The following is a 27,142-nucleotide window of genomic DNA, read 5'->3' as shown; positions in this document are numbered from 1 at the left end:
CAGATCTGTTTTCAGTATCCACGTTTAAATATTACAAGAATATCCAGTGTGCGGTGTCGTTACCTAGATGTTCTTGGCGCTGTGGTGACTGCGTTGTTTTCTTCCACATTAGTGATAAAATGTGAATCTGATGCGGAACACACGGAAAACTCTGATCTCATCCAAAGTCTCCTGGAAGGCTGAAATTTAGCCCAGCTCTAACCATTTTACAAACGCAAAAATAGTCAATCTTGACTTTAAGATTGGTGTGTGTTTAACTCAGATGTGGTGTATATAGATTCTCAGTGAATTCTGGTATTCAGATTTTATTCCACTAGTAAAAAAAAAAAAACAAAACAGCACGAAACCCTGAACGTTTTTCCTTTCTAACGCATTTTTGGCACTGCGGCGAAGGCCCCAAGTATCGGCGTGTGGCCTTCCCCACCTCCCCTTCCCAGGCTCTGGCTGGGGCACGTGCCAAGGAGGCTCAGCCCTCCGCAAGGAAGGGACTGACAAATCCAAGGCTTTCCTAAACCTCTCCCTTTAGCTACAGTCACCATTTTTTCTCAGTAGTTCCCTTCCTTTCTCCTCGCACATGCCAAATGTCTGATCCTGCTCGAAAATAGCCCCTACGGGTGCTGAAGAGCAACTGCATTTGCTTTTTCTGGGTTCCTCAGCTGACTGCCAGATTAAAAACTGAACTCGTGCGGCGCTCCCGTGAGCGTGCTGCGCTCACCCCTGTCCTGGGTCTGTACGCGGTCTGTCTCGCTGCTTTACACCGTTCAAGGGGCAAGGTTTAAGATCCGTTTGTGCACCCGCTGTTAATCCCCTACAAGGAAGAATTCGCTTGCATTTACTGAACTTACTGTGTTCATGAGAATCGTGTTTCGTAAATGCAAAATAACCTGCCTGAGATCATTTTTCATATACACAGTCTCGCTAAATCATGTATATACAATATAAGCAACTTTTTTGGTTTTGTATAAAGTTGTACAATTGGTGATGAAAATTTTCAGTCATTTCTTCAAAATACCATGAGTGCAATCAGAAGCTGGTGTATTTTCATAAACAGAGTTAAAAACTGGGTCTGTGCATTACTTTATCCCGGTAATGGTAGTGCACCGCAGGTTAAACGGCACATTTTTGTCTTACAGAAGGTTGTTTTTCTTCCCTCATTTGGCTGAGATTTTTTTGAAGTGGAAATGTGCTCCTAAAACTGGAATTTTTCAAAGCATATGTCCTGTCTTTTGATTCTTTTTTGTTTGTTTTTTGAAGCTGTGTTGCTAAGTGGTCATTTTTAACCCTGGCTCAGTTAGGCGAGTTCCAAGGGCTGGGGTTTGCTGTGGCTTTCTTTGTGTGAAATCTGATTTGTATTCAGAAAGGTAAGTGAATCAGCAGCCTGAACCTTGGTGTAATAACTGTATTCTGTTACCTGAACCACAGCCTTCCCTGTGAAACTCTCCAGCTGTGAAAGCTGCCAGTTCCCACTCCCCCCCTTGAAATGCAATTAAAGCGAATTTTAATATTATAACCACTAGAAAAGATTAGAAGGGCCATTTCTGGAGTGACAGTCACCACCGGCAATGTACATATCAAACCTGCCAGCACCATGGAGCCAATGATTACATTGGGTGTTACTTTTTTGTGAGCTACTTTCACTGAACTATTTTAAGGGCACATAATAGCTGGTTCATAAATTGTCACAAGCCAATAACTTGGGTTCTTTAGCAAGTACAAGCTTAAATACTGGAAAATTTCAGCTCTGGCTTCTCAAAATGTCTTACAAGAAAACGTTGCTCCTGGCAGTGCTCTGTTAAGTAATGGGTGGAGTTTTACCTCCTTTTAAGAATCTCGTGGAAGAAGAACCTGAGATCCTTCCATTCCTATTTAAAAATACGTATTTTAGCCTAGTTATTACTGTATTTAAGCCATTTATCACCTTTGACTCACAACTTACTTGAACCCTGTTGCTGACCGGCAGGCCACCAGTTGTACTTGCCAACAACCCATCTGTTTTAAGTAGCTGTAACGTTTCGATCTTTCCAACATTTCCTGAAATAATGAAAAGCAAATGAATTTATATTTAAATCCTCAGCTATGTTCTTACTTAGCTGTCAGTTATGGCGCAGATTATTGTCTTTCTGTATTTACCTCCGCTGGTAATTTTAACTTCATGTGTTGCTATGAAGACTTGCAGATGTCTTTAATCAAGCACTATTTGTTAATACTGTAATATCAAAATATTATGTCGCATTATTTTGCAGCTTTCAAAATTAAGAGTAAAATGGTTTTTTTTTAAATGCTATTGCACCATCTAATTTGCTGCACAACAGCACAGCATATCAGTCTGGTTTGATAGTAATGCTGCGTAAACAATGTTCTGATCTGGGTTTCTTGTGAGAATTCGTTAATTAGGTGACGTTGTAATGACGTTACTGTCTCGACAGACTCCAGCTGGGGAAGCTTTTTCTGTTTTGTCTTATTTTTTTAGTAAAGGACCCAGGACTATGCTTCAAAGTTTCTCATTATTACTGGTTGTGGGTGTACTTTTTGTTTTCAGTGGAGTAAAGCTTAATTTACAGTAAACTGGATTTGGGACCTACCACAATCCTCAGGGTCACTCTTTCAGGACGTTACTAATCTGGAGCTTTAGGTTTATTTCTGAGCAAACTGGACGCGAGGACCTTGCAGAGCGCTCGGGTTGGGCTGACACAGCCTGTGGCCTCGTTACTGGACATGTCACCTTCCCCTGGGACCTTCTCCCACGGCCGAGTCGTATTTATCATGACAGAAAGACGAATATAAAGCGATTAAAGGAACAAACACTATTGCTGCCGAATGCCATAAACACTGAGTTGTACAAATTGTGATTGAGGAAATGAGAGGAAAAAAAAAAAAAAAAGGAAAAAAAAAAAGGTTTATACTTTTTAAAAAAATTTCAAATGGAATAAATTATTCATGAAGCCTTGATTGTGGTGTCGCCTTATTTAGAGTGGGGGGGGGAAAGGGGCGGGGCATCACCTCAGCCTTCCCGCCCGCCGCGCGGGGGTGACGTCACTTCCGCGCGCCTCCCGGCGGTTGGTGCGCGGGGGGAGCGGGCGGCGCCGCCGCCGCCATGACCGAGTGCTCGGGCCTGCAGTTCGTCAGCCCCTACGCGTTCGAGGCCATGCAGAAGGTGGACGTGGTGCGCCTGGCCGCCCTGAGCGACCCCGAGCTGCGGCTGCTGCTGCCCTGCTTGGTGCGCATGGCGCTCTGCGCCCCCGCCGACCAGAGCCAGAGCTGGGCGCAGGACAAGAAGCTCATCCTGCGGCTCCTCTCGGGCGTGGAGGCGGTGAACTCCATCGTGGCCTTGCTCTCCGTGGACTTCCACGCCCTGGAGCAGGACGCCAGCAAAGAGCAGCAGCTCCGGTAACGCGGAGAAGGGCGTTTTCCGCGGAGAAAGCCGCCATGTGGCCTTTGCGGCTCGTTTGTTTGTCGTTGCTGCCCAAGTGGCGAGATGAGCTGGTGGATCGTGTCCCTGTCCTTTGAGGAACGCTCAGGAAAACCCCCATTTCTGACAGAGCAGCTGGTGTCCCTGTCATGATGTCCTTGTGGGGAACTGCCCAGCCTGGCGGGGCTTAGGGGTCAGGTTCCTTGGGTGGTGTCTGAGCTGTTGAGGAGCAGAGGCCCTTGAAATTTTGGTAAAAATTCAATTTCATGAGGTACTACCGCTACAACAGTCTTTGATTGTTGGCGTGACAGGAGAAATCCCCACAGAATTGCTGTCTTCCTTTAACTATAACCCTTTTTGTGTTTGCAGAAAGGTGTAACAGGTGTTGGTTTGAATTCACAGGCACAAGCTCGGAGGAGGCAGCGGAGAGAGCGTCTTGGTGTCGCAGCTCCAGCACGGGCTGACGCTGGAGTTCGAGCACAGCGATTCGCCTCGGCGGCTTCGGCTCGTGCTCAGCGAGTTACTGGCGATTATGAACAAGGTACGTTTCTCCGTTTCTGCACACTTGTGAGTTTTGCGCTCTGGGTAGGTTGGTGCTCCGTCTGGTTCTGGTGCTGCTGTTGTGTGTGAATGTTCTTCTCCAGATACAACCCGCTTCACCAAGGCTTAAAGTCCTGTTCTGGCTGGAAGTGGTTTGTGATGGAACCTCTTGTGACCCCGGCTTCCTAGATGAAGTCTGTCTTGCCCAGAACAAACGAGGCTCATCTTTTCTAATGTGATACAGACTCTGTATATTCTGTAACATACTGTACTCAAAATTTAATGTAATTTTTATGATGCATCAGTGCAGAAATCGTGTTTGAAAACGAAATTATGATGTTTCTCCTTCCAGTTCTTTACTCTAATTGCACTGTCATATTGGCCACTGTGTTCCTCTTTGCTCCTCCCCCAGCGTTTTATTTTCCGTGTGTAAACTTACAATGTTTTTAGAATTGTCAGTGGGCTATTTCTCTTTCTTCTGGAAAGAAGCAATGATGCCAGCCATTTGAAGTAATTCTGCTAGTAAATACATCCTATTTTAAACACACTCCTTGCTTGTTCTGTGTTTATAGCAGTACATTTTTGACAGTTTTTAATGTATTAAATCTGCTGAATTTAAAGTCATAATAGACGAACTGCTTCGTGAAACCTGTTAAGTGATGATGAACAATGTCTTGTAGGTGTCGGAATCAAATGGTGAGTTTTTTCTCAAGTCTTCTGAGCTCTTTGAGAGTCCTGTTTATCTGGAGGAGGCAGCAGATGTTCTCTGCATTTTGCAAGCAGGTGTAGTATTCTGTATTTATAGTGTTTTCTAACTTCTTACAAATGTAAAAAAACCCTCAACTTTTGGGGCTGTGTGACTGGCATAAGGTTCATCTGGGCTGTTTAGCTCTTTGAAAGAGGAATAGATCACAGGTTGATTTTGCCGTTCATCGATTTGAATGTGTTATTGAAATGCATATTAAAAACAAGGCTCTAGTTGTTTCACAGTGCAGAATGTGACTTCGAAAACTTTCTTTATCCAGAGCTGCCGTCCCTGTTGCCGATAGTTGATGTGGCCGAAGCTCTGTTGCACGTTAAGAACGGAGCCTGGTTCCTCTGCCTGCTGGTGGCCAATGTTCCCGACAGCTTTAACGAGGGTGAGTTGCAGTTTCTTCTCGGCCAGCTTTCTTTTTCTAAAGTTTTGAAATGATTTCTAGTAATACAGTTAGTTCTGGGCTAAACCTTGTGTCGTAAATATTTGAATGGGAGAGTGTTTGGCTTGTGAAGTGTAATTTGAATGCATTTATACTTAGAGGTGCTGATGGGTTCCTCTTCTCATCACGTTCATGTCCTATTTTTGCTGCCTGCGTGTAGACTCATGTTACACCCTTTCATCTGTAGGTCATGGGCAGTGAATGGCTGGGACTCTGAACCTGCTCTGACTGTGCTAGTAGCTCTTGTCCCTCAGACTGAGCCATATTACGGAGTGAAAAATCCAAATTGATGTTTTCTGTTTAGCATCCCTTACCTTGCAATAAGATTTCAGTCTCCAGGGCTGCCAGATGCACAGGTTACGTTAGAAAGAGAACAAGCAGTAATTGAATGATGCATAAATCTGTAATCACCCTGTGATGGGTCAAAATGGGTTCAAATTGGAACACAAGAGATTCCACTTAAATTTGAGAAGGAACTTCTTCTCAGTGAGGGTGACAGACACTGGCGCAGGCTGCCCAGGGGGGTTGTGGAGTCTCCTTCTCTGCAGACATTCCAACCCGCCTGGACACCTTCCTGTGTAACCTCATCTGGGTGTTCCTGCTCCATGGGGGGATTGCACTGGATGAGCTTTCCAGGTCCCTTCCAACCCCTGACATTCTGGGATTCTGTGATTTCTCTGAGGAGAAAAACCATTTCCTTGTTCTGCTTATATACTGTAGATCATGAGTTCTTGCCCAAACAACATTTGTGTGGCCCAGCGAATAAATCATATTCAGCTGAGCAGAAGAGCTTGGCTTTGCTTTTATGTGTCTTTTTCTCGGAAAGGCCAGATTTCCTTACACCTCCTGTTGGGTATTTAGTCTGTAGGGGGTTGATTAAGAACGGTGAACGGCAGGATGAGGAGAGTGTTGGAGGCCGTCGGAGAACAGAAGCTCTTCGCCACCTGTGTAAAATGAACCCTTCCCAAGCTCTGAGGGTCCGAGGCATGGTGGTACGTGTCGTTAGTCTGTCATGGGAATCAGAATTATAATGTTTACTAGAGCTTTAAAACCAACAAAGATGATTGAGCCTGGGCATTTTATGTAGGTGGAAGAATGTCATCTGCCAGGACTTGGTGTGGCTTTGACCTTGGATCACACCAAAAATGAATCTTCAGATGATGGAGTGAGTGACCTGGTGTGTTTTGTGAGTGGTTTGCTGCTTGGAACAAATGCAAAGGTTCGAACTTGGTTTGGAACTTTTATCCGGAATGGCCAACAGGTATGAAAATCTTTGAATATTTTGCTTTTTAAAAAAGTATTCTTATGGCTTGCTGTAACTTTTCTGGATGTGGGCACCTGTATTTGAGTGCGTATAAATCCTGTCTCACATCTTGGAGCAACCTTTCCAGGTCACCTCTTCTTGTGGGACCAGCAGGTCTATAAATCACGTTTCTGAAGGCAGCAATTTGGTTGTTCCTCTGAGAGATATTTAGGCATGGAAACCAAGGAACTCTGCGTTTGTAATATTTACCTGATGAATATATTCATTCTCGGTGTTCACAATAACAAGTTGCATCTTGACTTGCTTAGTTGGTTGAGTTAGTTACAGCTTGTGTTTCAGTGTAATAAGCTGTTGTAATACGATTGTGTGTTGCCTGTTGCCCTGGTACTGAAAACTATATTTTAGAAAAACTCCTCTTCCCCCCCTCCCCGCTTCTTTTTTTTCCCTTGACTTCATTATTAAGGAAGCTCTTCTGTAATACATTGTTTGATGGGTTGAGTTTGACATTGTTCTCATCTTTTGACCTCTTACACAGAGAAAAAGAGATAATATCAGTTCTGTGCTTTGGCAAATGAGGAGGCAGCTGCTCCTGGAGCTCATGGGAATCCTTCCCACGGTTCGCAGCACACACATTGTTGAAGAAGCAGATGTCGATACGGAGCCAAACGTGTCCGTGTATTCAGGACTGAAGGAAGAGCACGTCGTGAAAGCCAGCGCATTGTTACGTCTCTATTGCGCTTTGATGGGAATTGCTGGGCTGAAGTAATGGATGTTTTAATGTGTTTTTTATTCACTGCCTGTCGGCTTAAGCAGAAGTTGAGAGCTTTGGGCACTTTTAACACGAGCTGCCTCAAGAAATGTGGTGCTCTCTTTAACGCTGCAAAATCAGTTCTGCTGACTTGTTAACCAAGTCTAGGCCTGAGTGGTTGGAGCAGCGTGTAGAGAAGAAAGCGGCTCAAAACTCTAGCGACGTACACTGAATGAATTTAGAATTTCTTTTCCTCTGTGTTTACTTTTTAGGAAGTGCTAATGTAGCATCTTCATGCATGATTAGTTTTAATTTAGATATTTTGTACTAATAAGCAAAATCTCGGGGAAGTTTTCTCACTGCTTTTATTCTCTTAACAGAGATTTTTATGTCTTTTAAGTTCAAAGAGAATTGCCAGTTAATCTTGATACTCGTTTATTGATGGCAACTTGATATGCAGATTAAGCAACAGAGAAAAACCATTCTTTTACCCTTGTGATGAAACTGGAAATCTCTTCACTTTTCATTTAGCAGCGTGGTGGGTTTTGTTCTTTTTCTGTCCTGTTCAGGCCGACGGATGAAGAAGCCGAGCAGCTCCTGCAGCTGATGACCAGCCGGCCACCCGCAACTCCAGCTGGCGTTCGCTTTGTGTCCCTTTCCTTCTGCATGCTCCTGGCCTTCTCCACGCTCGTCAGGTACCTCTCGGGAAAGGAGGAGCTTTGGAAAGACGTTCTGTTTTAGCACCAGTAGGGTGGTGACCTCCCCAGAGCTGCGCAGATTTTTCACTCATTTTTATCCAGATCTCTGTATGTTGGTTGAAGGGATTTGTCTCGTGCTATAGTGAGGAATTGATATTCTGCTCTGCTCTCCCCCTTGTTGACAGCAAATCTTTCGAGAGGGGAGTGTTGGTATTAGCTGAGTTTGGAATGGTTTTTGAAGGCTCAAGTAGGCCTTACTAGTTCACTTTTCCATTAAACAAGTTTATGGTTAAATTCTTCAGAGACTCTGTTCAGAAGAGCAGCAATATAGGTGTTCAGTGGATGTAGCCTTGTGTGTTCAAGACACGAAATTTCCTGACAGTTGGACTGAAGTTTGTGCTAAATATCAGTGCTTATCAGCTCTTTGATGCTGAAGTGAAAATAACAAAAAGTCTCTTGGCATAAGATTCCTTGAATACTGACTTTTCTGCTGGTTATTGGTAGTAAAATGAGTGGTAGTTCTCAGGAAAAGGTTCTTTTATGAATTTTCTTTGCACAGCACCCCAGAGCAGGAGCAACTGATGGTAATGTGGCTCAGCTGGATGATAAAGGAAGAAGCGTACTTTGAAAGGTGAGAGCAGGCTGCCCTTGATTTGGAATGATTTTAATCGCACATTTCCTTGTGTCCTCTTGGAAATCAACTCTTCCTCTTGGTTATCATTAGCATTTCTGGCGTGTCAGCTTCTTTCGGAGAGATGCTTCTCCTGGTAGCCATGTATTTCCACAGCAATCAGCTCAGCGCTATCATCGATTTGGTCTGTTCCACTCTGGGAATGAAGGTAAATCCTGAACTGTTTCTAGCACATACAGGTCTCTGATAAAATTAACTTTTAACTGGGTATTTATACTCTTGGATTTGCTTTCGTTTTAATATAAAGTTTTGCTAATATACTTAATAATATCACAGAATGTCAGGGATTGGAAGGGACCTGGAAAGCTCATCCAGTGCAATCCCCCCATGGAGCAGGAACACTCAGATGAGGTTACACAGGAAGGTGTCCAGGCGGGTTGGAATGTCTGCAGAGCAGGAGACTCCACAACCCCCCTGGGCAGCCTGGGCCAGTGTCTGTCACCCTCACTGAGAAGAAGTTCCTTCTCAGATTTAAGTGGAACCTTTTGTGTTCCAGTTTGAACCCATTACCCCTTGTCCTACCATTGGTTGTCACTGAGAAGAGCCTGGCTCCATCCTCCTGACACTCACCCTTTAGATACCTGTAAACATTAATGAGGTGACCCCTCAGTGTCCTCTTGTCCAGCTCCAGAGCCCCAGCTCCCTCAGCCTTTCCTCACCCGGGAGATGTGAAACAGTGTCTCATCAAATGGAAAATCTAGGTGGGTGATTTTTAGGGTAGAGAAGACACGGTGAACTTGACGTTTGAAAGTATTTTTGCTTTACATTTGAAGTATGGATGCAAATGTTTTCCTGGTATCCCAGTGAAGGCAAGTTTTAAAAGGTTAAAAGTTGACAATTTATAAAATAAATTTAAATATTTATAAGAAAACTAAAACTTAAAGTTACAAATACTTTGTTCTTTGTTTCAGATTGTTATTAAGCCCAGCTCGCTCAGCAGAATGAAGACAATCTTCACGCAGGAGATTTTCACCGAACAGGTATTTTATTTTGTGAAGCAGCAGGAAATAGTTCACAAACGTCGTACATGTGCTACAGTTTTACACATACTGTATCAACCTATTTAAAAATGTTCTTCAGCTCCCAAACAACCAAAAATAAGTAAATGCCAGAAAGAATGTAGCTTTGCGACTTGTCGCCTTGTGCTTATGCGTAGTGATAAAGTGGATATTCGTGGTGTTTTTCGTGTTAATTATGACTTCCCTTTAGGTTGTCACGGCCCACGCGGTTCGTGTGCCTGTCACGGGCAATCTCAGTGCCAACATCACTGGGTTTTTACCTATTCACTGCATTTACCAGCTGTTAAAAAGTCGATCATTCACCAAGCACAAAGTCTCCATTAAGGTATGACCTGCATTTTATTTCTGTTCCTAATTTTGAATGTTGACCGGGTTTTGAAGGCAGAATTCGTGTGAATCTTATAGCCTATTAGCATGTAATTTAAGGAGGAACTGTATGTTAAGTTAGGATACCCTTGCCCTTGAGCTTTGAACGTGGACGTGACACGGCACATTATTTTCTAGGACTGGATCTATCGGCAGCTCTGTGAAACCACCACCCCGCTCCATCCTCAGTTGCTTCCTCTTATTGATGTCTATATCAACTCCATTCTCAATCCTGCAACTAAATCCAACCCAGAGGCCACAAATCAGCCTGTCACGGAACAGGAGATACTCAATGTTTTTCAAGGACTCTCTGGGGTAATTGATTTGTTTGCTTCTTTCATGTACTTTAAAGCCAACATGTGGTTCAGTAGTTTGTGTATAAGCTTGATGCAGAATTTGTAAGGTGCCTTAGTGTTTGCCTTTAATGCCCGTATAGTAAACTGCTGATCCTACTACAGGCACGGTCGTGTGTTTTGAAGTGACTCGTTAGTGCTACTCAGATTGTCATTTGTCCCTGTTTTGCCCTGTTCCTTGGGAACCAACCAACTCATCATGTTAAAGACGCAAAGGAAAGCGCTTTGTGGATGTAGAAGCGGAGGCGTTAACGTAGGATTGGTATCATTTAACTGAAGCGCTCTAGTTGGTTTTGAAAGAAGCATTTTCATTGTGATAGAAGTAAGAGAGTGGCCACTTGGACACATGCAGAGGAGTGGCAAGCATTGACTTGCTTGGAATCCCAGGATTACTCCTTATTAGTGTCCCAAGATACCAAAAATACATTTTATGTTTGAAATGCATTTAAAAAAATAAGGGGAAGTTAAAAAGAAGCTCCCTGCAACTTGGAGCTTGGACCTCCTGTGGCTTGATGTTTTTGTACAAGGCTCATTGCCTCATCTTTCTTCATATTTGCGGGTAAATCAAGTGTTTTTTTTCCTCAAGGATCAGGAATGAAACATGACCTTTGTATCTGGTTTTATATACAGGGGGAAAACACTCGTCTTGGTCAACGATACAGCATCACAACGCAATTGCTTGTCCTCTACTATGTGCTGTCGTACGAAGAAGCACTTCTGGCAAACACAAAGATACTGGGTATGTGTGAGTGCGTCATGGAAAACAGGTTAACTGAAAATTAGGTGCCAAGAGAGGAATTCTTGCAGTAACCGAAATTCACGTTGCTGTTGGACTCAAGTACAGCATAAAAAGTTTAGATTATTATACTAAATACAGGATGTTGTGTGTGCTGAGAGTTTTAATTCCATGTACCAACTGATAACTGGCACTTTTTTTTGTAATGAAAAACCTTGAAGAAAGAAAATGCTGATTTGAGCTGTGACCTCAAGGTCTCTTGGACTTGGTCAGAGATAGTGTGGAGATCTTGCAAACAAATCTGAATGCCAGGAAGGTCTTTAAATGGAAATGTTCATAGAAATGGTTTCCTGAAGAGCTTAATTTAATACTTTAACAGGAATGAGGTGTGTTATTTGAGATTTTCTCTATTTTACCTGGATAATATAGAGACAAGTGCTTTACACTTTCTTTACTGATTCAATTGGGGAAATAATTGTTTCCAACTCGAACTATTATGTGTCGTTTCTTGTCCTGTTCGCTTATAGCTGGTATGCAGAAAAAACCCAAGTCTTACTCCTCAGCATTAATGGACCAGATCCCGATCAAGTACCTGATCCGGCAGGCGCAGGGGCTGCAGCAGGAGCTGGGAGGTGAGTGTGGCGATCCCACGTGCGTGGACAAGGAATGCGGAGCGCGTTCCCTTCTCTGCGCCTGCCGTGTTTCACAGCCTGCCTTCCTTCCTTTTAAAATCTGTCAGTAATAACTAGTGAGATCACAGCTGTATTTGAAGAGTCAAAGTTTGAGGAATGCAGTTCTTTTTAGAGCAGTTCTCACCTACTTTGGGTAGGTTTTAGAGTAGGAATAACCTGAGAATCATAATTACTCCAGACTGAGTTTAAGAGTTGCTGTAGGGTTCTCCCACCTTTCCAAAGGTAATTTTTCCTTTGAGTTAGAATATCAAGCTATTAACACGCAGACTCATTGAACTTCTCCAGAGGGATTCAGTTAAGGTCTGTTGTCACAATGATAGGCACAAATACGTTCAGGTGAAAGATGTCACTACTTCAATCTCAGATGTTCACTTCTTCCACACCCCAAAAGGTTTGCATTCCGCACTGCTGCGCCTTCTTGCAACCAACTATCCACACCTCTGCATCGTGGACGACTGGATCTGTGAGGAACAGATCACAGGCACCGATGCCTTGTTGAGGAGGATGCTGCTTACAAACATGGCCAAGAATCACTCTCCCAAACAGCTCCAGGAAGGTAAATAATTTCATGTGAAGTGTTCTTTCCAGACCGGATGGAATACAGTGGGTTTGGAAGCGTGTAGCCATTTAATTAACGTGATCATACTGCATTTCTGTAATGAAAATGTGCTGCTGCCAAGTCAGAAAAAACCGTCAGAAGTGCAGTTTTACTAAGATCCCATTGTCTTTATTTTACAGCATTTTCCATGCTGCCTGGAAATCACACCCAGTTGATGCAGATCTTAGAGCATTTAACGCTTCTCTCAGCCGGCGAATTGATCCCATATGCAGAAGTGTTGACATCAAATATGAATCTCTTGCTGAATGCTGGAATCCCTCGGAGGATTCTTCAAACCGTCAATAAACTTTGGATGGTTCTTAACACTGTCATGCCGAGAAGGTAGGCTCAGAATAGCGTTTGTCACTGCAAATAGGTGGACTGTCACTTTCTGTTTCAAAAATAATGACCCAGTGCCTTTGGCTGGTAAATTAGAGGTTGTGACTGAACAGAATGTGTTGGAGTTGCATTCCTTTTTGCTTGTTGAAATGTTTAACCTTTGCATTTAAAAGGACAGTACTACTTATTCTCAGGGGAAAGAAAATCTCCAGTTCGCTTAAAATATAGGAGTGAAGTTTTATAGTGTGCATTGTTTATGACAAATTGCTGCTGAAACGTGAAATCACCTTGGTAAGAATGTGCCTGTTCTGAAGATCTGGATGTGTGATGGCAGTGAAAACAGTGCGGCTGCTCCGTTTTCAGTGAATGTGATTTAACTATATCTTGGTTAACGTCAAGGGCTGCAAATGAAGTTCGGGGCTCTTGCTCCTTAATAGGCTTGGAAAAATGCAGATAATTGAGATGAGCGAGTGTCCAGATGCTGATGTGATCTTTGTTTTCTTACAGATTATCTAATAAAAAAATCATAAAAATAATCTCATTTTAGGTTGTGGGTGATGACTGTTAATGCTCTGCAGCCTTCAGGGAAAATAGTCCGACAGCAGAAATACACTCAGATTGATCTGATGATCGATCCTCTGATTGTACTGAGATGTGATCCCAGAGTTCACCGGTGAGTGTCTCCCTCCTTTTGGTTTCTTACAGTCAGTGGTGTGAGCCGTGCGTGCTCTTAGCGTGTCGTGCTGTCCAGCTGCGTGTCCTGTTGCACAACCTTCCACCAAGCGCTAGTTGGGAAGCTTTGGGATTTGTACGTAGATCATCCATCCATTTTAGATCTGTGCATGTGAATTTGTGTGTAAAATGTCTGCTGCCACGTGGTGGTGGTGCTTGAGGTTGTAGGTGTCACATCTGCCTCACGCTGTCCTCTGCCACCCCCTCTGTATTCCAGCTTCTTGGGGAAATGTTTGATGGGGGTGGCAACGGGAGATTTGCTTAATTTCCCGCCAAAGTCCTTTAGTAGCACTTAGAAATGTCAGTGACAACAGAAGAGGATGTGTGACGCTGCTCTATGGCTCCGATGCAGAAGAATTAGCTGAGCGTCTTAGTAGTGAAAATGATCATAACTGATAGCAATGAACCAGTTTCTAAGGAGAATATGAAGTAATCCAATCAATTAGTCACAATTTGTAAATGAAAACTTTTTCATACTTATGAAGAAAATTGCATCAGTTATTCTAAAAAAAGATATGGTTAATAATTTTAACTGTACTTCAGCCCCTTGGTTTCCCCCTTGTATATTCTTTTTCATGTTTTCTGTCAGTTGTGGTTCATTTTTCCCGTTTTGTGTTATCCTTTTGTTCATAATAAACGGCTGATAGTGAACTTGATTTGTTCTTCACGTTCTAGTTTGTATGCGGTGTCGCTCTTTGCCTTTTAGCAATCGAGCCCTGAATCCAGTTTTCATTTGAGTTGCTGCAGCTCTGCCAGACATACATCTCTGTTGGTAACGTCTCTAATCCCCAACCCGGAGGTGACATTTTAAAATGTTTGTCCCTTCAGTCCTGGATGCAAATAGAAAACCCGACGTTTCTAAACTGTTAGGGAGATTTACAGTGCGATGAAAACCACCATCTGAGAATTGTGGAAGCAGTTCTGAGTCTGTCTGCGTTATTTTTCCCCATCAGTCAGAGAATTATTTTTCGTTCACATACAGGCAATGCTTTTTGGGTGTCCTTTGTTCAGAAATGAGCCTCTTCAGCAGTTCTTGGTTTCGTAGGGTGTACCCATCCGTGTGTGTGCACCAGAGAAGCGGACTAAGCCAGATGAGCCTTTGAGGAATGCTTTTGGTTTGTTCAGGTTATTCCTGCCTGCTGAAATGCCTTTATTTTGTCATGTGTTCCCATATCAGGAGTCCTCCTCTGATGGATATAACCTTACATATGTTGAATGGGTATCTTCTTGCTTCCAAAGCTTACCTCAATTCTCACCTAAAAGAAACAGCGGAGCAGGACATTAGACCATCACAAAACAACACAATGGGTCCAGAGGCCCCAGAAGTTACCAGGGAAGAATTAAAAAACGCATTGCTTGCTGCTCAGGTAAGGGGGAAGAAATAGATATTAAATGATGTCAGGTGAAGCGTTTGGGTTTTTTTAACATTCTACAGGATTTGTGATTCTTGAACTGAGTTGGTTTTATTCCATATTAAAAAAAATCTATAGCTAGATATTCTAGCCAAGTGACAGTCTTCTGTTCCTTAAATGGTCGTTACTTTGTATTGGATTTATTTGATTTAATTGGAGTCCCTTATGCGTGTTCTATCGCCTTTTTCCCCACAGGACAGTGCTGCTGTGCAGATTCTTCTCGAGATCTGCTTACCTACAGAAGATGAGAAAGCCCAGAGCAGCAACCCCCACAGTTTGCTGAAGAGCGTTTGTGGTGCCGCAGGCCCCAAGAGCCCCGAGCCAGAAGAAGAAGATAGTTTGCTGTGCAACCTTCGCGAGGTCCAGTGTCTGATCTGCTGTCTGCTGCATCAGATGTACATCGCTGATCCCAACATAGTCAAACTCGTTCATTTCCAGGTCTGCTTTGCGCTATTTTAGTTCTTTCGTGTTTTTTTCTAGTTGAGAAGGAGCCAAATGAAGTGGTGGAAGGAAGGGAGTTGAATGCTGTCGCTGTGTTCCTCAGGAATTATAACGGCCCACTTTTCTGCTCCCTGTCTCGCCAAATTTGTAGCATCTGCATTTCCTCCATATTTTCGTGCTTGGACTCTTGTAGCTGAGAAGGGAGCACCCAAGCTGTGCCTGTTCCTTAGCGTTAAACACATGTTTCTTCTCAACTTTAAGTGGAAACTCTTGTGTTCCAGTTTGCACCCATTACCCCTTGTCCTGTCATTGGTTGTCACCGAGAAGAGCCTGGCTCCATCCTCCTGACACTCACCCTTTATAGATCTGTAAACATGAATGAGGTCACCCCTCAGTCTCCTCTTGTCCAGCTCCAGAGCCCCAGCTCCCTCAGCCTTTCCTCACCCGGGAGATGCTCCACACCCTTCAGCATCTTTGTTGCCCTGTGCTGGACTCTCTCCAGCAGTTCCCTGTCCTGCTGGAACTGAGGGGCCACAACTGGACACAATATTCCAGGTGTGGTCTCCCCAGGGCAGAGCAGAGGGGCAGGAGAACCTCTCTGACCTACTGACCACCCCCTTCTAACCCACCCCAGGTACCATTGGCTTCCTGGCCACAAGGGCCCAGTGCTGGCTCATGGTCATCCTGCTGTCCACGAGGACCCCCAGGTCCCTTTCCCCTATGCTGCTCTCATCAGTTGGGTCATTCCCCAACTTACACTGGAACCTGGGGTTGTTCCTGCCCAGATTCAAGACTCTACACTTGCCCTTGTTCTATTTCATTACATTTTTCCCCACCCAACTCTCCAGCCTGTCCAGGTCTCTGATGGCAGCACAGCTTCCAGTGTCAGCCACTCCTCCCAGCTTGGTGTCATCAGCGAACTTGCTGATATTACACTCTATTCCCTCATCCAAATCATTAATGAATATACTGAATAATATAAGCCCCAGTACTGACCCCTGAGGCACTGCACTAGATACAGGCCTAAGCCGAACTCCACCCCATTGACAACGACTTAATATATCTTAATCGAAGGAGGATTTTTCAAACACCTTTCATACATCTGTTCTCGTAATGACCCAGGGTTACCCGTGTGAGCTGCTGGCACTGACGGTGGCGGGGATCCCGTCCATGCACATCTGTCTGGATTTCATACCCGAGCTCATTGCCCAGCCCGAGCTTGAAAAACAGGTACAGTCCAGTCAGTGGATTTGGAAGCACTGCGGTAGTTAACCCTGGGGAAGTATCGGTTAAGGGGAGAAGGTAAATAGGTCACTAAAAAAAGCCCTGTCCTAACTTGCCTGGGATATTAAGGCAGTATCTGTAGCACTTTTACCTTAAATTGTAAATTGTGTGTTACTTTATTGCTTATCGTTAGTGTCTGCAGGGCAGATTCTGAAACACTAGTGCTGGTACTTTGGTTAATGTTAAATATATGTGGGTTGTTTTTCTTAAAGTCAGCAGGAAGAATTCACAATAACTATTCTTAAGGCTTTTCCTCATTGTTAAAATGGAAAATATTTACTAACTTATGTGAAGAGCTTTGGATAGGAAGTGCAAAGCAATCTATAACTTGTTGCTGATTTCTCTTTCGCCTACTGAACAGATATTTGCCATCCAGTTACTCTCATTTTTGTGTATCCAGTACGCGCTGCCCAAATCTCTGAGCGTGGCTCGTTTAGCGATCAATGTGATGGGAACCCTGCTCACAGGTGAGCACGTCAGCATCCCCTAAATACATGAGCGTGTAAATTAGAATTGTCTAGGTTGGATGCAGCTTTGTCTGAATGCCACTGTGTTAATTATGGGTGCAAAAGTAACAATTCTTGACTGAATTTTTATAGTAATTCCTTTTTACTTATTTCCTTTTCCTTGCTAGTTTTAACCCAGTCAAAGCGCTACGCGTTTTTTATGCCGACCCTGCCTTGTTTGGTGTCCTTCTGCCAAGCCTTTCCTCCTCTCTATGAGGATATTATGTCTCTGCTGATACAAATAGGACAAGTTTGTGCCTCTGATGTTGCTACGCAGACAAGAGACTTCGACCCGATTATTACACGTAAGTGAAGTATTCAAAAGTAATGTCATGGTCTTGGGGAGGAAATTGTATTAATGTTTCAAAGGTTTGAGTGCAGTTGGAATGCAGTGTGAAATTTACATAGGTGACTCAAAAAGAAATGTTGTTGTGTCTCTAGAAATAATCTCTGGAGTTAAACTGGGTGCATGAAACAGGGATGGCGCAAATTTGGGATTTTGTAACATAGATGTTTGCATCATGGGTGTAATACAACAATTTTAAAACTGTATTTATTTATTTAGGTGTAATTTCCTTCTACTTATTTTTCTAGGTCTCCAGCAACTCAAGGAGAAACCACATGAGCTGTCAGGACTCTGTACCGATTCACTTAACAAAAGTTATTCAGGGGACGTCACATGTTTGGACCCTGATGTTCGGTTGTGCCAATGTGTTGAAAATACAATCATTGAAATAATTAACATGAGCGTAAGTGGAGTTTAGGAAGAGCACACAATTGTACTGTAGCTTGGCCCATGGTCTGTGGTGCATAAAATTTGGAGAAAGCTGCGAAAGTGGATTCAGTTATGTCTGAAAAGAAAACAATTACTTAAAGAGGCTTATGTTGCTTCCAGTGAAAAGTTTTGGGTTTGATATCAGGGGTTGGTAAATAATTTCCAGTGTAACTGAGCATCGTTTTCAGGCTCGCTCAGTTGCTGAAGTGATACAGCAACACACCTGAAAGGGTTTTATAACACCCTGAAAGTAGTGGATGCTTAATTTGTTGAGCAAACAGCAAAACAATAGGTAGGAAGAACTGAATATTCACGTGCTTTTCTGAAGTTAAATGAGCTCTTGTTCAGAGCCTTGCAGAGCAAGACAGAATAAAATATTCCAAGGAAGACTTGCAAAATGGCGTAACTTGCACCATGACACACAGCCAGCCTTCATGAAAAATACAAAACCGGTCTAAAAGTTGATTAAAAAAGAAGTCCTGCTGCCAAAATGAGCTGTATTTGTGTGATTTTTAGAGAATATGTATCTGTAGGGCAGCTCAGGTGGTTTAGTTTAAAGGAGATGAGGAAGACTTCAAGAAGTGTGTAGGTATCTCAAGATATCGTTAGGATAAGATTAAAAAAAAGGAAATTAATGTTGAGAGTGACTGCGACAGAAGCTGAATTTCCCTGTAATGAAAGGAACGACGGATTTCAACCGTACCAAAGTGGTTACGTGCAGCTCGGAGGACAGGAAGGCTGAATCCTTTGTGCTTTGTGCCTGAAGCTGTTGGTTCTTCCATACAAAAGCTGCAGGATTTAGCCTCGACAGCTGTGTTTTGTGGCATTGCAGAAGGGGTGCAATATTTGGGAGTTTCTTGAAGGTTGCACAAGCTCTTTTTGGAGGCAGCACGTGTTTTTGTGACAGAAAATTAAAGTTTGGCTGTTGTGCCAGAATTGGCTGCAGTACTTCGACATACATGAACCGCTAAACGAGTCAATCCAGCACTGGCTGTTTTCTTAAACGATGGCATCCAGGGTCCTTAAATCAGTGATTTTTGTTTTCAATTAAGACCAATTTTTATTCTAGAAATAAGGGTCTGATTCTTTGGTGTGGCCCTGAGGAAGTTTTGTGTAGTTTGGCTTCTGCTCCTGCAGGACAGCGATGGGGGAAGCCCCACAGACACTCAGGTTTGCACTCCAGCACTGTAACCATCTGATAACAAGTGTCGTTTTTGTCATCTTGATGTAAAGTATGTAAATAATCCAAATGTATGTATTTTTTTTCCTTCTTTTCTGAGTGTAATTTTATATGCTGTAGTGGTATTTAAATAAAAAAAAAATAGTGTATGATTTGGATCAAGTCGTAGATATTAATACTTTTAAATTTCAAAGGGAATTGCCTGTATTGATTATGTGTTAAAGCTTTTCCCTGGGCCTGTCGTGTGCAGCAATATTTAAAAGCCACTGACTTTACTCTTCTTTTAGTTTCCAAGACACTGCTTTCTGTGCACTATGCTTAAAACAAGATAAATAACAACAACAAAAGGTATCAAAATATTTCGCAATAGGGTTCCCACACGCTAAACGCCTGGTTGCCTAGCAACGAGTCCAACCGGAAGTCAGCAACGCCCTCCGTGATTGGTTCTCATAGCGCAGCAGTGGAAGCGGGGGAGCGGCTCAGTCTGCGATTTGCTCATTGGTGGTTCAGGACCCTTTCCTGTCAGCTGATTGGCGGCGGGGCGGAGGCGGGAAGGACGGACGCTGAAGCGGGCTCTGTGGCCTGAGGTGAGCGGCCGTGTCGCCGCTTCTCGCCTCCCGCGGGGCGGAGCGCGGCTGTGAGGGGACCGGGCTCCCGCGGGGTGGGTGCGAAGGGATACAGTGGCTTTGCGGGGGGGGACAAACCTCTTAGAGAAGAGAAAGGAAACGCCCGGGTGCTTCTGTGTAGGCTGAGGCGACACTCCCGGGCGAATGACAGCAGCCGCCCTGGGCCGCAGCGAGGCGGAGGGTTCAACCCATGGCTGGAGCTCCAGCAGGGCCAAGGGGGCGCCGGGGTGGCCCAGGGAGCGGTCCCGGGGCGTGCAGAGAAGCGGAGCGGGACGGAGGGTCCGGCCGCCCCGCGGTGTCCCGGATGGTTCCGCTTCCCGCCTCCTCCGCGCTTGGATCCTTCCGCCCCTCCCGCCCCCCCCGGGACTTGCTTTTCCTTGGGCAAAGCGCAACTCGAGGTGCTCGTTGCAGCGAACACCGCGAATGTGTCGGGAAAAGCCTTTTATTGGGGTGCGGTTCCGATTTTGGCAGGAGGGGCAGGGTGTGAACTCACGTCAGCGATCTCTTTTCACCAGGATATTTTTTTCCTGTTGAGAAAGTTGATGATGAAGCTGAATCATGCCATGCGTTGGTGGTTTTGTGATATGTGTGTTTACTCATTAAAAGTCAGATGAGGACACAGGTTAGTGAGTTAATTTGTCACAGGGAATCTGCCGATTTAAAGTTGTGCAATTATTTTCAAGATGCTGAAAGCCTATAAGAAAAATAATTGTGTCCTTTAAGCCATCTATGTGTCTTCAGTATTTTTAATTCAATAATTTCAATATTTTAACATGATAGGGAAACTGACTTTCTTTTATTCACTAGAGTGGGAGAAATGCGAGATAATACAGAATAGTAAAGTGACCAACACCTCATTTTTCCCTGAATAATTACCGTATTCCTGGCGGACTTTAAAACGCCTCATTTCTAAAGTCAGGGTCCAGTTTTATTATTTGATTGTTATAAGATGAGCATAACGAGCTACTGTGATCAGCTGCATCTTTGTCATTTGCAATGTATTCTAGTTCAAACTAATCCACCTGGAAAATTGAAGAACTGATGATTTTTAGTTATTAAATACTCAAGATTTCTTTTTCCCTGAGGATTAACATTCTTTTCCCAACACAATTCAGTCTGAGAAACAGAATCTGAAATGATGTGTACGATTCATTCGTACTTTTATTTAAATTGCTGATATTACTCATCAGATTGTGGCAACTTGTGTTTGTAACAAGGGCCGGGGCTGAATGGATGGTGTGTAATAGAAACTCCTATATGTCATTTCTGGTAATATCCTGAACCGCTCAGCCCCCTTATCAGGTTAACAGTTTCTACTTGTTTTTGTTGGTGCCATATGTTGTTTCAGGCTTTGCCTGGTTGTTCATGTTGACTTGTTTATACTGTTATTTATTGCAGTTCTAAACCTGAAGTAAGCAGGAGTAAAAAGTGGCAATGTCTTCTGATGTGTCAGAATATACTATCGGGGGAGTCAAGATTAGATTCCCTTGCAAGGCATATCCTTCACAGCTTGCTATGATGAATGCTGTAAGTCGAATTTATATTAATTTGCTAAATGAATGGCTTATGTTTTCAGAGCCTCCAGTAGCTTGAGAATGTCCCTTGTAACGTAATTTACTGTTCTCTGTGCTGTACAAGGATACCTGGCCCATGGGTAGGGAATACGTTTAGGAAGTACGTTTTGGATTTGTGAACACTTATGCTAAGAAACAAGTTGTGTTCTGCGATATTTATGAGTATTTATCTAGACATACTGTAATAGAAATTTTATGTAATTTTGCAAGTATATAAGGAGGGGTAGAACATCTGTCTTTTGAACAGGATGTAATATTTCAATAACTTCTCACTTTTTGGAGAGATTTTACAAATTAATTACTACATTTAAATATTTTATAACAGTTTTAACCATTTTCAAACATGTTTTCTTTGTGGGACAAACGGTTTGTCTGACAGATGCTTTCAATGTTCTGGTTCTGTAAGACTAGAGGAAGCAAGATATTGTTGTTATTATGGCAGGCAAGTATCTCACAGCCCCTGCATGTGAGAGAAATACAGCTAAGGTTTGTTGACCTTCTGTTATTATTAAAGGTGACTCTGGTTTTGTTCTCGTTATTCTCCTTAAAGATTGTCAAGGGCTTAAATAACAGGCAGCACTGTTTGTTGGAGAGCCCTACGGGAAGTGGCAAAAGCTTGGCGTTGCTTTGCTCTGCGTTATCATGGCAGCAGTCTCTGTATGGTAAGTTGTCTTAGTGTCTGTTTCTGCAGTTTTTATTACCAAAATATATTATAATGAATTGTTGTGGTTTATCAGCCCTTAAACATTTGGTTTCAGGTCTTTGTCCACCATTATACATATTGCTTTATCGGCAACATAAACCAGTAATGCCCAGTAATTCTAAGCTAGATTTAGATATCTGTTATCATAAGGCTGTTGGAACTTTGAAAGAAAGTACTTGTGGCTTGTAGTTATGCAGACTGAATTGAAAAAGAGGAGTATTTTCCGGTTCTGCGAGTTGTTACAGTTCTTTGCGCTGTAGTTCTTCAAAGGGTGGTGATAACTCATTCAGAATTTGTGGAGACACAAGGTTTATAACCGGTACCTAAACAAAAGCTTTCATCTTGACTGGTTTGAAGGTATAGCTCTCGTGTAGACTTGAGTGTTTTTAAAGGAAAATAAGTGATGGTGTCCTTTATGTTTAGATAAATTAGTGCTCACACCGTCATGTGAAAAGGAAGAGAGAAAGCCAGAGAGCTCCCCGCCCTGCCGCTGTGCGTGTCATTCCCAGTCAAAGAGCAACGAGGCCGCAACGAGTGTGAATCCTGGTGCTTCTTGTTCTTCTAGTAATTATGAAACAGGCAGTTCTGTAAAACCTGGAAGCCCACTAACAAACACAGGTAACTTCACACACAGGCAGCTAAAAACCTGTTCTGGAAGTAAAATGCATAGCCAATGATGTCATTTTTTTTTCCCCTTTCAAGTCAGGGACTTTTTTTACCATCGTAATAGCAGAGTATTACATGATCTGCCCTGCATGGAAATCTGTATGGAAATGGTGGTTAATACACCTAGAAATGTCTAATAGTATTTCCTACACCATCTGTATGTAGTGAATTCTATTTTTGAAGTGTTGCTGTTATTTAAGGCATTCCTAGTCGTGGATGTACCTTGTAATTCTATTTTATTTTTAATCACAGGATGTAAAGAAAATGAAACGCTAGCTTCGAAATTGTCAGCCAAAAAAAGGTTATCTGTATGTAACAGTGAGAATGATGATTTTCAAGTGGACAGGAAAAGGATTCGCCCTTTAGAAACTGAGCAGCAGGTGAGCAAAGTTTACTGGCAGTAAAATAATGCAGGCGCAGCTCAACAAAGCTGTCAAATACCGATCAACATTACAGAGAACAGTGGAGTCGTGTCACAGTCGTCGTTTAGATTGACGGGTTTTTGTTCGTTTTTATTGTTACTTGTTACAAAGGAGTCCATTGTTGAACTAAATAGTTCGTAATGTCACGTACTAAATTATATCTTGCATATTTAAACACCCAATATCTGCAAAATGTATTTATCCCCAGCTGATCTGTAATATTAAGTCAAAGATTCTAGAGGTGGAAGTGTCCTTGCGAATGTATATTAGGAATTCAAAGAATACTGTGAATGTATTAGAGTTCTGGTTTATATCCCATCAAACATGTTTATGGCCCAGTATGCGGAGTGCAATATTGCTGTCACGTTTTCATCTGTGCTGGTACTGCTGTCCCATGGCTTATGGCTCGTATTGGGATGTGCACTGTAAATAGTTTTTATGCGGTGTTAGAGTATTCCTTGGATAGTTACTTTTGTCTAAGTTTTTAGAGCAATGTGGCTTGAATTTATTTCTTGTTTTAGTGACGTTTTCTGCTTATTTCTATACAGCATTATAATTTCTATCAATTTTGTAACACTGGGAAATTAAAGAAGAAAAACTCAGCAACAATTACAGGTTGTTGTTGTTTTTACTGAATTTCATAATTAAAACTTTATAGTTTTTCCCAAATAACACTTTTGTGGCTTAGATTGGGTCAAACTGTTAGTTCATATTAGCAACACACTGTGTTACTGAAACAAACTCAGTGGAAAACAGTTGAAACAAAATCACAGCATAAGCACATATTTCTGTCCAGTGCATGTGAACACGGTACTTTTATCGCCCAACAGGTTAGAAAACGTCATTGTTTTGCAAAAGGAGTCCAGATGGTTGATGCCTTGGAAGTCTATCAACACAGAAAAAATGGAGAGCTGGTTGTGCACTCTGAAAAAAGTGTGAAAACTGCTACTTCTGCTCCCAGAACAGTAAGTAATATAGTAAAATCTTTCACATCAGGACTGTTAGTTCAAGAGCAATTAAAAAAAATATTTTACCGTAAAAAGATTATGCATATATGCAGCTTCTTTATACAGTTTCAGAAAACACGATGCCTCTGGCTGCATTACAGCCTAATGTAAATGTTGGAAGTTGCTTTGAAGTAATATATTGTCACTGTCAGCAGCGAGAACTGCAGTGACTTTTACTCGTGGTGATAATTAGCTTCTATTTTAATCAGTGTATGTTTCAACTTCAAGAGTGGTTTTGTTTATACTTTGTAAACACAAAAGAAGCCAAAAGCTTTGGTATTAGCTTAAGGCACTGGGAGCTAAAACTTTCTGCATCTGTGTTCTAGGTCGTTTAATGGGAAGTAATTTTTACTAGTTTTGGAAAGTTCTGTAGATATTTTGAGTAGAATTTGAAATGCTTTGTGCCACTGAGCTTCAATTGGTCATTTGAAACACAAAGGCCAGCAGAGTGTGCTGTTGATTTTCAAATAAAAAGGCCTTTCTTCCTTCTTTGTTTGTCAAATTTGCTTTGGTACTTTAATGTGGGTGTCTGAAAAACTTGATTTGCAACTTCTCGAAACTTCATGCAGTGAAGAAAACGACAAAGCTTTAGTATAGATCAACTAATTGTTAAATAATGAAGTAGTGAATCATAGTCTGATTTCGCTAAGAAAACTCTTCATTTTTGTAACAGTAGTTGAGCTGTACGTGTTTTGATGTGCTGTCCTTGGGTTCAAAGTGTAAACACTACTGGTTACCAGTTTACTGTTTACCTTTAGAAAGAAGTAACCTAAGAAGGAATAAAAGTGTTTATTTCTGTTAAAATTTCTTTTTAAGAATGAAAGAATAAGGTATTATTTTCCTATGGTTACCTTTTACTTCAGCAGACTGCGATCTTGTCTGGTATCAAGAAGGAGTTGCAGAAAGGTTGGTTTTATTTATTGTTGGTAGTTCTGTGGCCTAACTACATGAAGTTTAAGACACAGGGAGCATCACAGTGCAAGCTGTTAGGTATAAAAATGCTTTTCTAGTGTAGCTTATGAAATAAAGTCAGCTGGGGTTATGCTCAACACTCTTATCATAATGGGACTCTATATTTAGGATAATACAATAACACAATAAAAATATTTTCTCAACCAGTGAGATAACTTTGCCTTTTGATAACTTGTGTTTTACTGTAGTCAATCCTGTGCTTAAAGCAAATTTAATTTCTTGTCAGGTCCTTTTTATAGCCCAACAGAGAGGGAATGGGCTGGCTGTTGTAAGAGCACGAGAGGTGCTGCCCAGCATTGCTGCATCAGAGCAAGACCTGTAGATGAGTGGGTGAGGATCTGCTGCCCTGTCTGCTCGGAGCTGCTTTCAGCCCAGAGCCTGGGGATCTGTTTCTGTCCCTCTGCTGTTAATTCTTGCAAGAGAGGGCAGTTCTAGTGTGAGTTTAGCTGAGAAATTATACCCTCCCGGTACTCTCTTGATTACTTCTGTCAAAGCCTATGGTCTGAGAAACTGGGGCAGCTGGGTTAAGGAATCCCCATTTATACAAGTTAAAAAAAGTAAACAGTAAATGGAGAGTAGTGTAACAAACACTTGGGGTATCAAAAAACAACTGTGAAAAGAATCTGTCTTAATGTGCTAGCCCATTGCAGTTTAACATATTGCTTACAACCTTCACAATGGAGTTTGAGTGACTTCTGTTACACATTCCAGGAGACTGGCAGCCTGTTACAATCAGGGTCTGGACTCCAGAATAGGCTAATTTACCACGATGGGATGAAGAAAGTTGTGGATTTGTATTACACGCTCTCACCTGACACCGTATCTGATCCTTTTCCCGCTGATTGACATTTTGAATGAGCTCTTTGAAGCAAGTTCCAGCTTAATTAAAACGTTTGCTTGGTTAGCAGTGATCTGTGAAAGCCTATGATAAATATTGAACCGGGTTCACCTGCTGGTGACTGGGAGAGGATAAACAGCTGCTTTGTGTACTTTAATCAAGAGGCTGCAGCAGCAGCAGAATACGGTGCTTTTTGAGGGCTCATAAAGGAATAGTTGAAAAGCTCTGGTAATGTCACTGCCGATATCTCACTAGATTTGCTTGTGTGATATTTCACACAAGAGGTATTCACTGCTTTATCATTTAGGTGGCTTTGTAACCGGGAAATGTAGATGAAGATATGAAGAACTCTTATCTCTTTGTGTTTCAAAGATCATAGCCTCAGTGTTTGTTTAGCTCTGGTTTACAGGTAAGACAGGTTGGTGGACTTGATTATTCTTCTTTAAATCAGACTTTCACATTTTTGCCGTATAAATATTGATGTGATAGGCTGTTTTATCTGCCCTCTGACAGAAGTAAAAACAAGCTGGATTAGCCTAAGGTCCATATAGTCTGGTGTCTGATCTCTGACAGCATCTGTTACTGGATGCTTCCGATTAAACACTGCAGAAAGTAGAGAAGTATCTTTTTTTTTCCCTCTCCCAAATGATAATCTCTATCCCAGATTGAAACAGCTGAAACCAGACTCATTCTGAAGCTAGAGGGTATTACAAAATAGTTTTCCATTATCCTATTTATTTCTACTCAGCCTCCTCTGATTCCTTAATAAACTCCATACTGGAGTTACCACTTTGCTTGTGCTGTAGTAGTGGGAGATTAACAGCACATTAGATTTCACTGTGTGATCTTGAGAATAAATTATTTTTATAGAAATATACAATTAGAGTAGTTTGGTTTTTCATAAAAGAAGCCTGGCTCCATCCTCCTGACACTCACCCTTTTTATATTTGTAAACATTAATGAGGTTACCCCTCAGTCTCCTCTTGTCCAGCTCCAGAGCCCCAGCTCCCTCAGCCTTTCCTCACCCGGGAGATGCTCCACTCCCTTCAGCGTCTTTGTTGCCCTGCGCTGGACTCTCTGCAGCAGTTCCCTGTCCTGCTGGAACTGAGGGGCCACAACTGGACACAATATTCCAGGTGTGGTCTCCCCAGGGCAGAGCAGAGGGGCAGGAGAACCTCTCTGACCTACTGACCACCCCCTTCTAACCCACCCCAGGTACCATTGGCTTCCTGGCCACAAGGGCCCAGTGCTGGCTTGTGGTCATCCTGCTGTCCACCAGGACCCTCAGGTCCCCTTCCCCTATGCTGCTCTCTAATAGGTCATTCCCCAACTGATACTGGAACCTGGGCTTGTTC

The 27,142-nt window shown here is 42.6% G+C and overlaps 2 protein-coding genes across 2 annotated transcripts in view; both read left to right on the top strand.

Annotated features, from left to right (window-relative positions):
- Positions 1-1,665: 1,665 nt before the first annotated feature.
- Positions 1,666-19,065, top strand: INTS2 (integrator complex subunit 2). Its single transcript, XM_080357236.1, has 24 exons — positions 1,666-3,387; positions 3,812-3,950; positions 4,630-4,732; positions 4,975-5,088; positions 6,007-6,137; positions 6,233-6,406; positions 6,945-7,171; positions 7,727-7,852; positions 8,415-8,486; positions 8,580-8,694; positions 9,458-9,526; positions 9,756-9,890; positions 10,070-10,246; positions 10,915-11,023; positions 11,548-11,652; positions 12,104-12,268; positions 12,451-12,652; positions 13,197-13,322; positions 14,559-14,748; positions 14,989-15,231; positions 16,357-16,464; positions 16,880-16,985; positions 17,153-17,329; positions 17,619-19,065. The coding sequence occupies exons 1-24, from the start codon at positions 3,095-3,097 to the stop codon at positions 17,786-17,788; spliced, it is 3,576 nt and encodes a 1,191-aa protein (XP_080213362.1). The 5' UTR covers positions 1,666-3,094; the 3' UTR covers positions 17,789-19,065.
- A 1,114-nt stretch (positions 19,066-20,179) lies between these two features.
- The window catches only part of BRIP1 (BRCA1 interacting DNA helicase 1), a 44,799-nt gene continuing 37,836 nt past the window's right edge, over positions 20,180-27,142 (top strand). Inside the window, exons 1-6 of the mRNA XM_080357212.1 lie at positions 20,180-20,227; positions 21,004-21,132; positions 21,730-21,841; positions 22,306-22,500; positions 22,801-22,928; positions 23,801-23,935. Of these exons, the coding sequence (XP_080213338.1) occupies positions 21,040-21,132; positions 21,730-21,841; positions 22,306-22,500; positions 22,801-22,928; positions 23,801-23,935 (663 nt within the window). The 5' untranslated portion in view covers positions 20,180-20,227; positions 21,004-21,039. The remainder of the gene's footprint in view (positions 20,228-21,003; positions 21,133-21,729; positions 21,842-22,305; positions 22,501-22,800; positions 22,929-23,800; positions 23,936-27,142) is intronic.

The sequence above is a fragment of the Nesoenas mayeri genome (assembly GCF_963082525.1).
Source record: "Nesoenas mayeri genome assembly, chromosome: 20".
Classification (NCBI taxonomy): domain Eukaryota; kingdom Metazoa; phylum Chordata; class Aves; order Columbiformes; family Columbidae; genus Nesoenas; species Nesoenas mayeri.
The sequence above is the reverse complement of the archived record's forward strand: the minus strand, read 5'-3'. Positions and strand labels throughout refer to the sequence as shown.

What these genes read in the sequence shown, in the direction of transcription:
- INTS2 (XM_080357236.1), top strand. Translation starts at nt 3,095, where the DNA reads ATGACCGAGTGCTCGGGCCTGCAGTTCGTCAGCCCCTACGCGTTCGAG. An exon ending in AGCAAAGAGCAGCAGCTCCG is followed by an intron (nt 3,388 to 3,811) that starts GTAACGCGGAGA and finishes TTGAATTCACAG; the next exon opens with GCACAAGCTCGGAGGAGGCA. An exon ending in GTTCCACTCTGGGAATGAAG is followed by an intron (nt 8,695 to 9,457) that starts GTAAATCCTGAA and finishes TCTTTGTTTCAG; the next exon opens with ATTGTTATTAAGCCCAGCTC.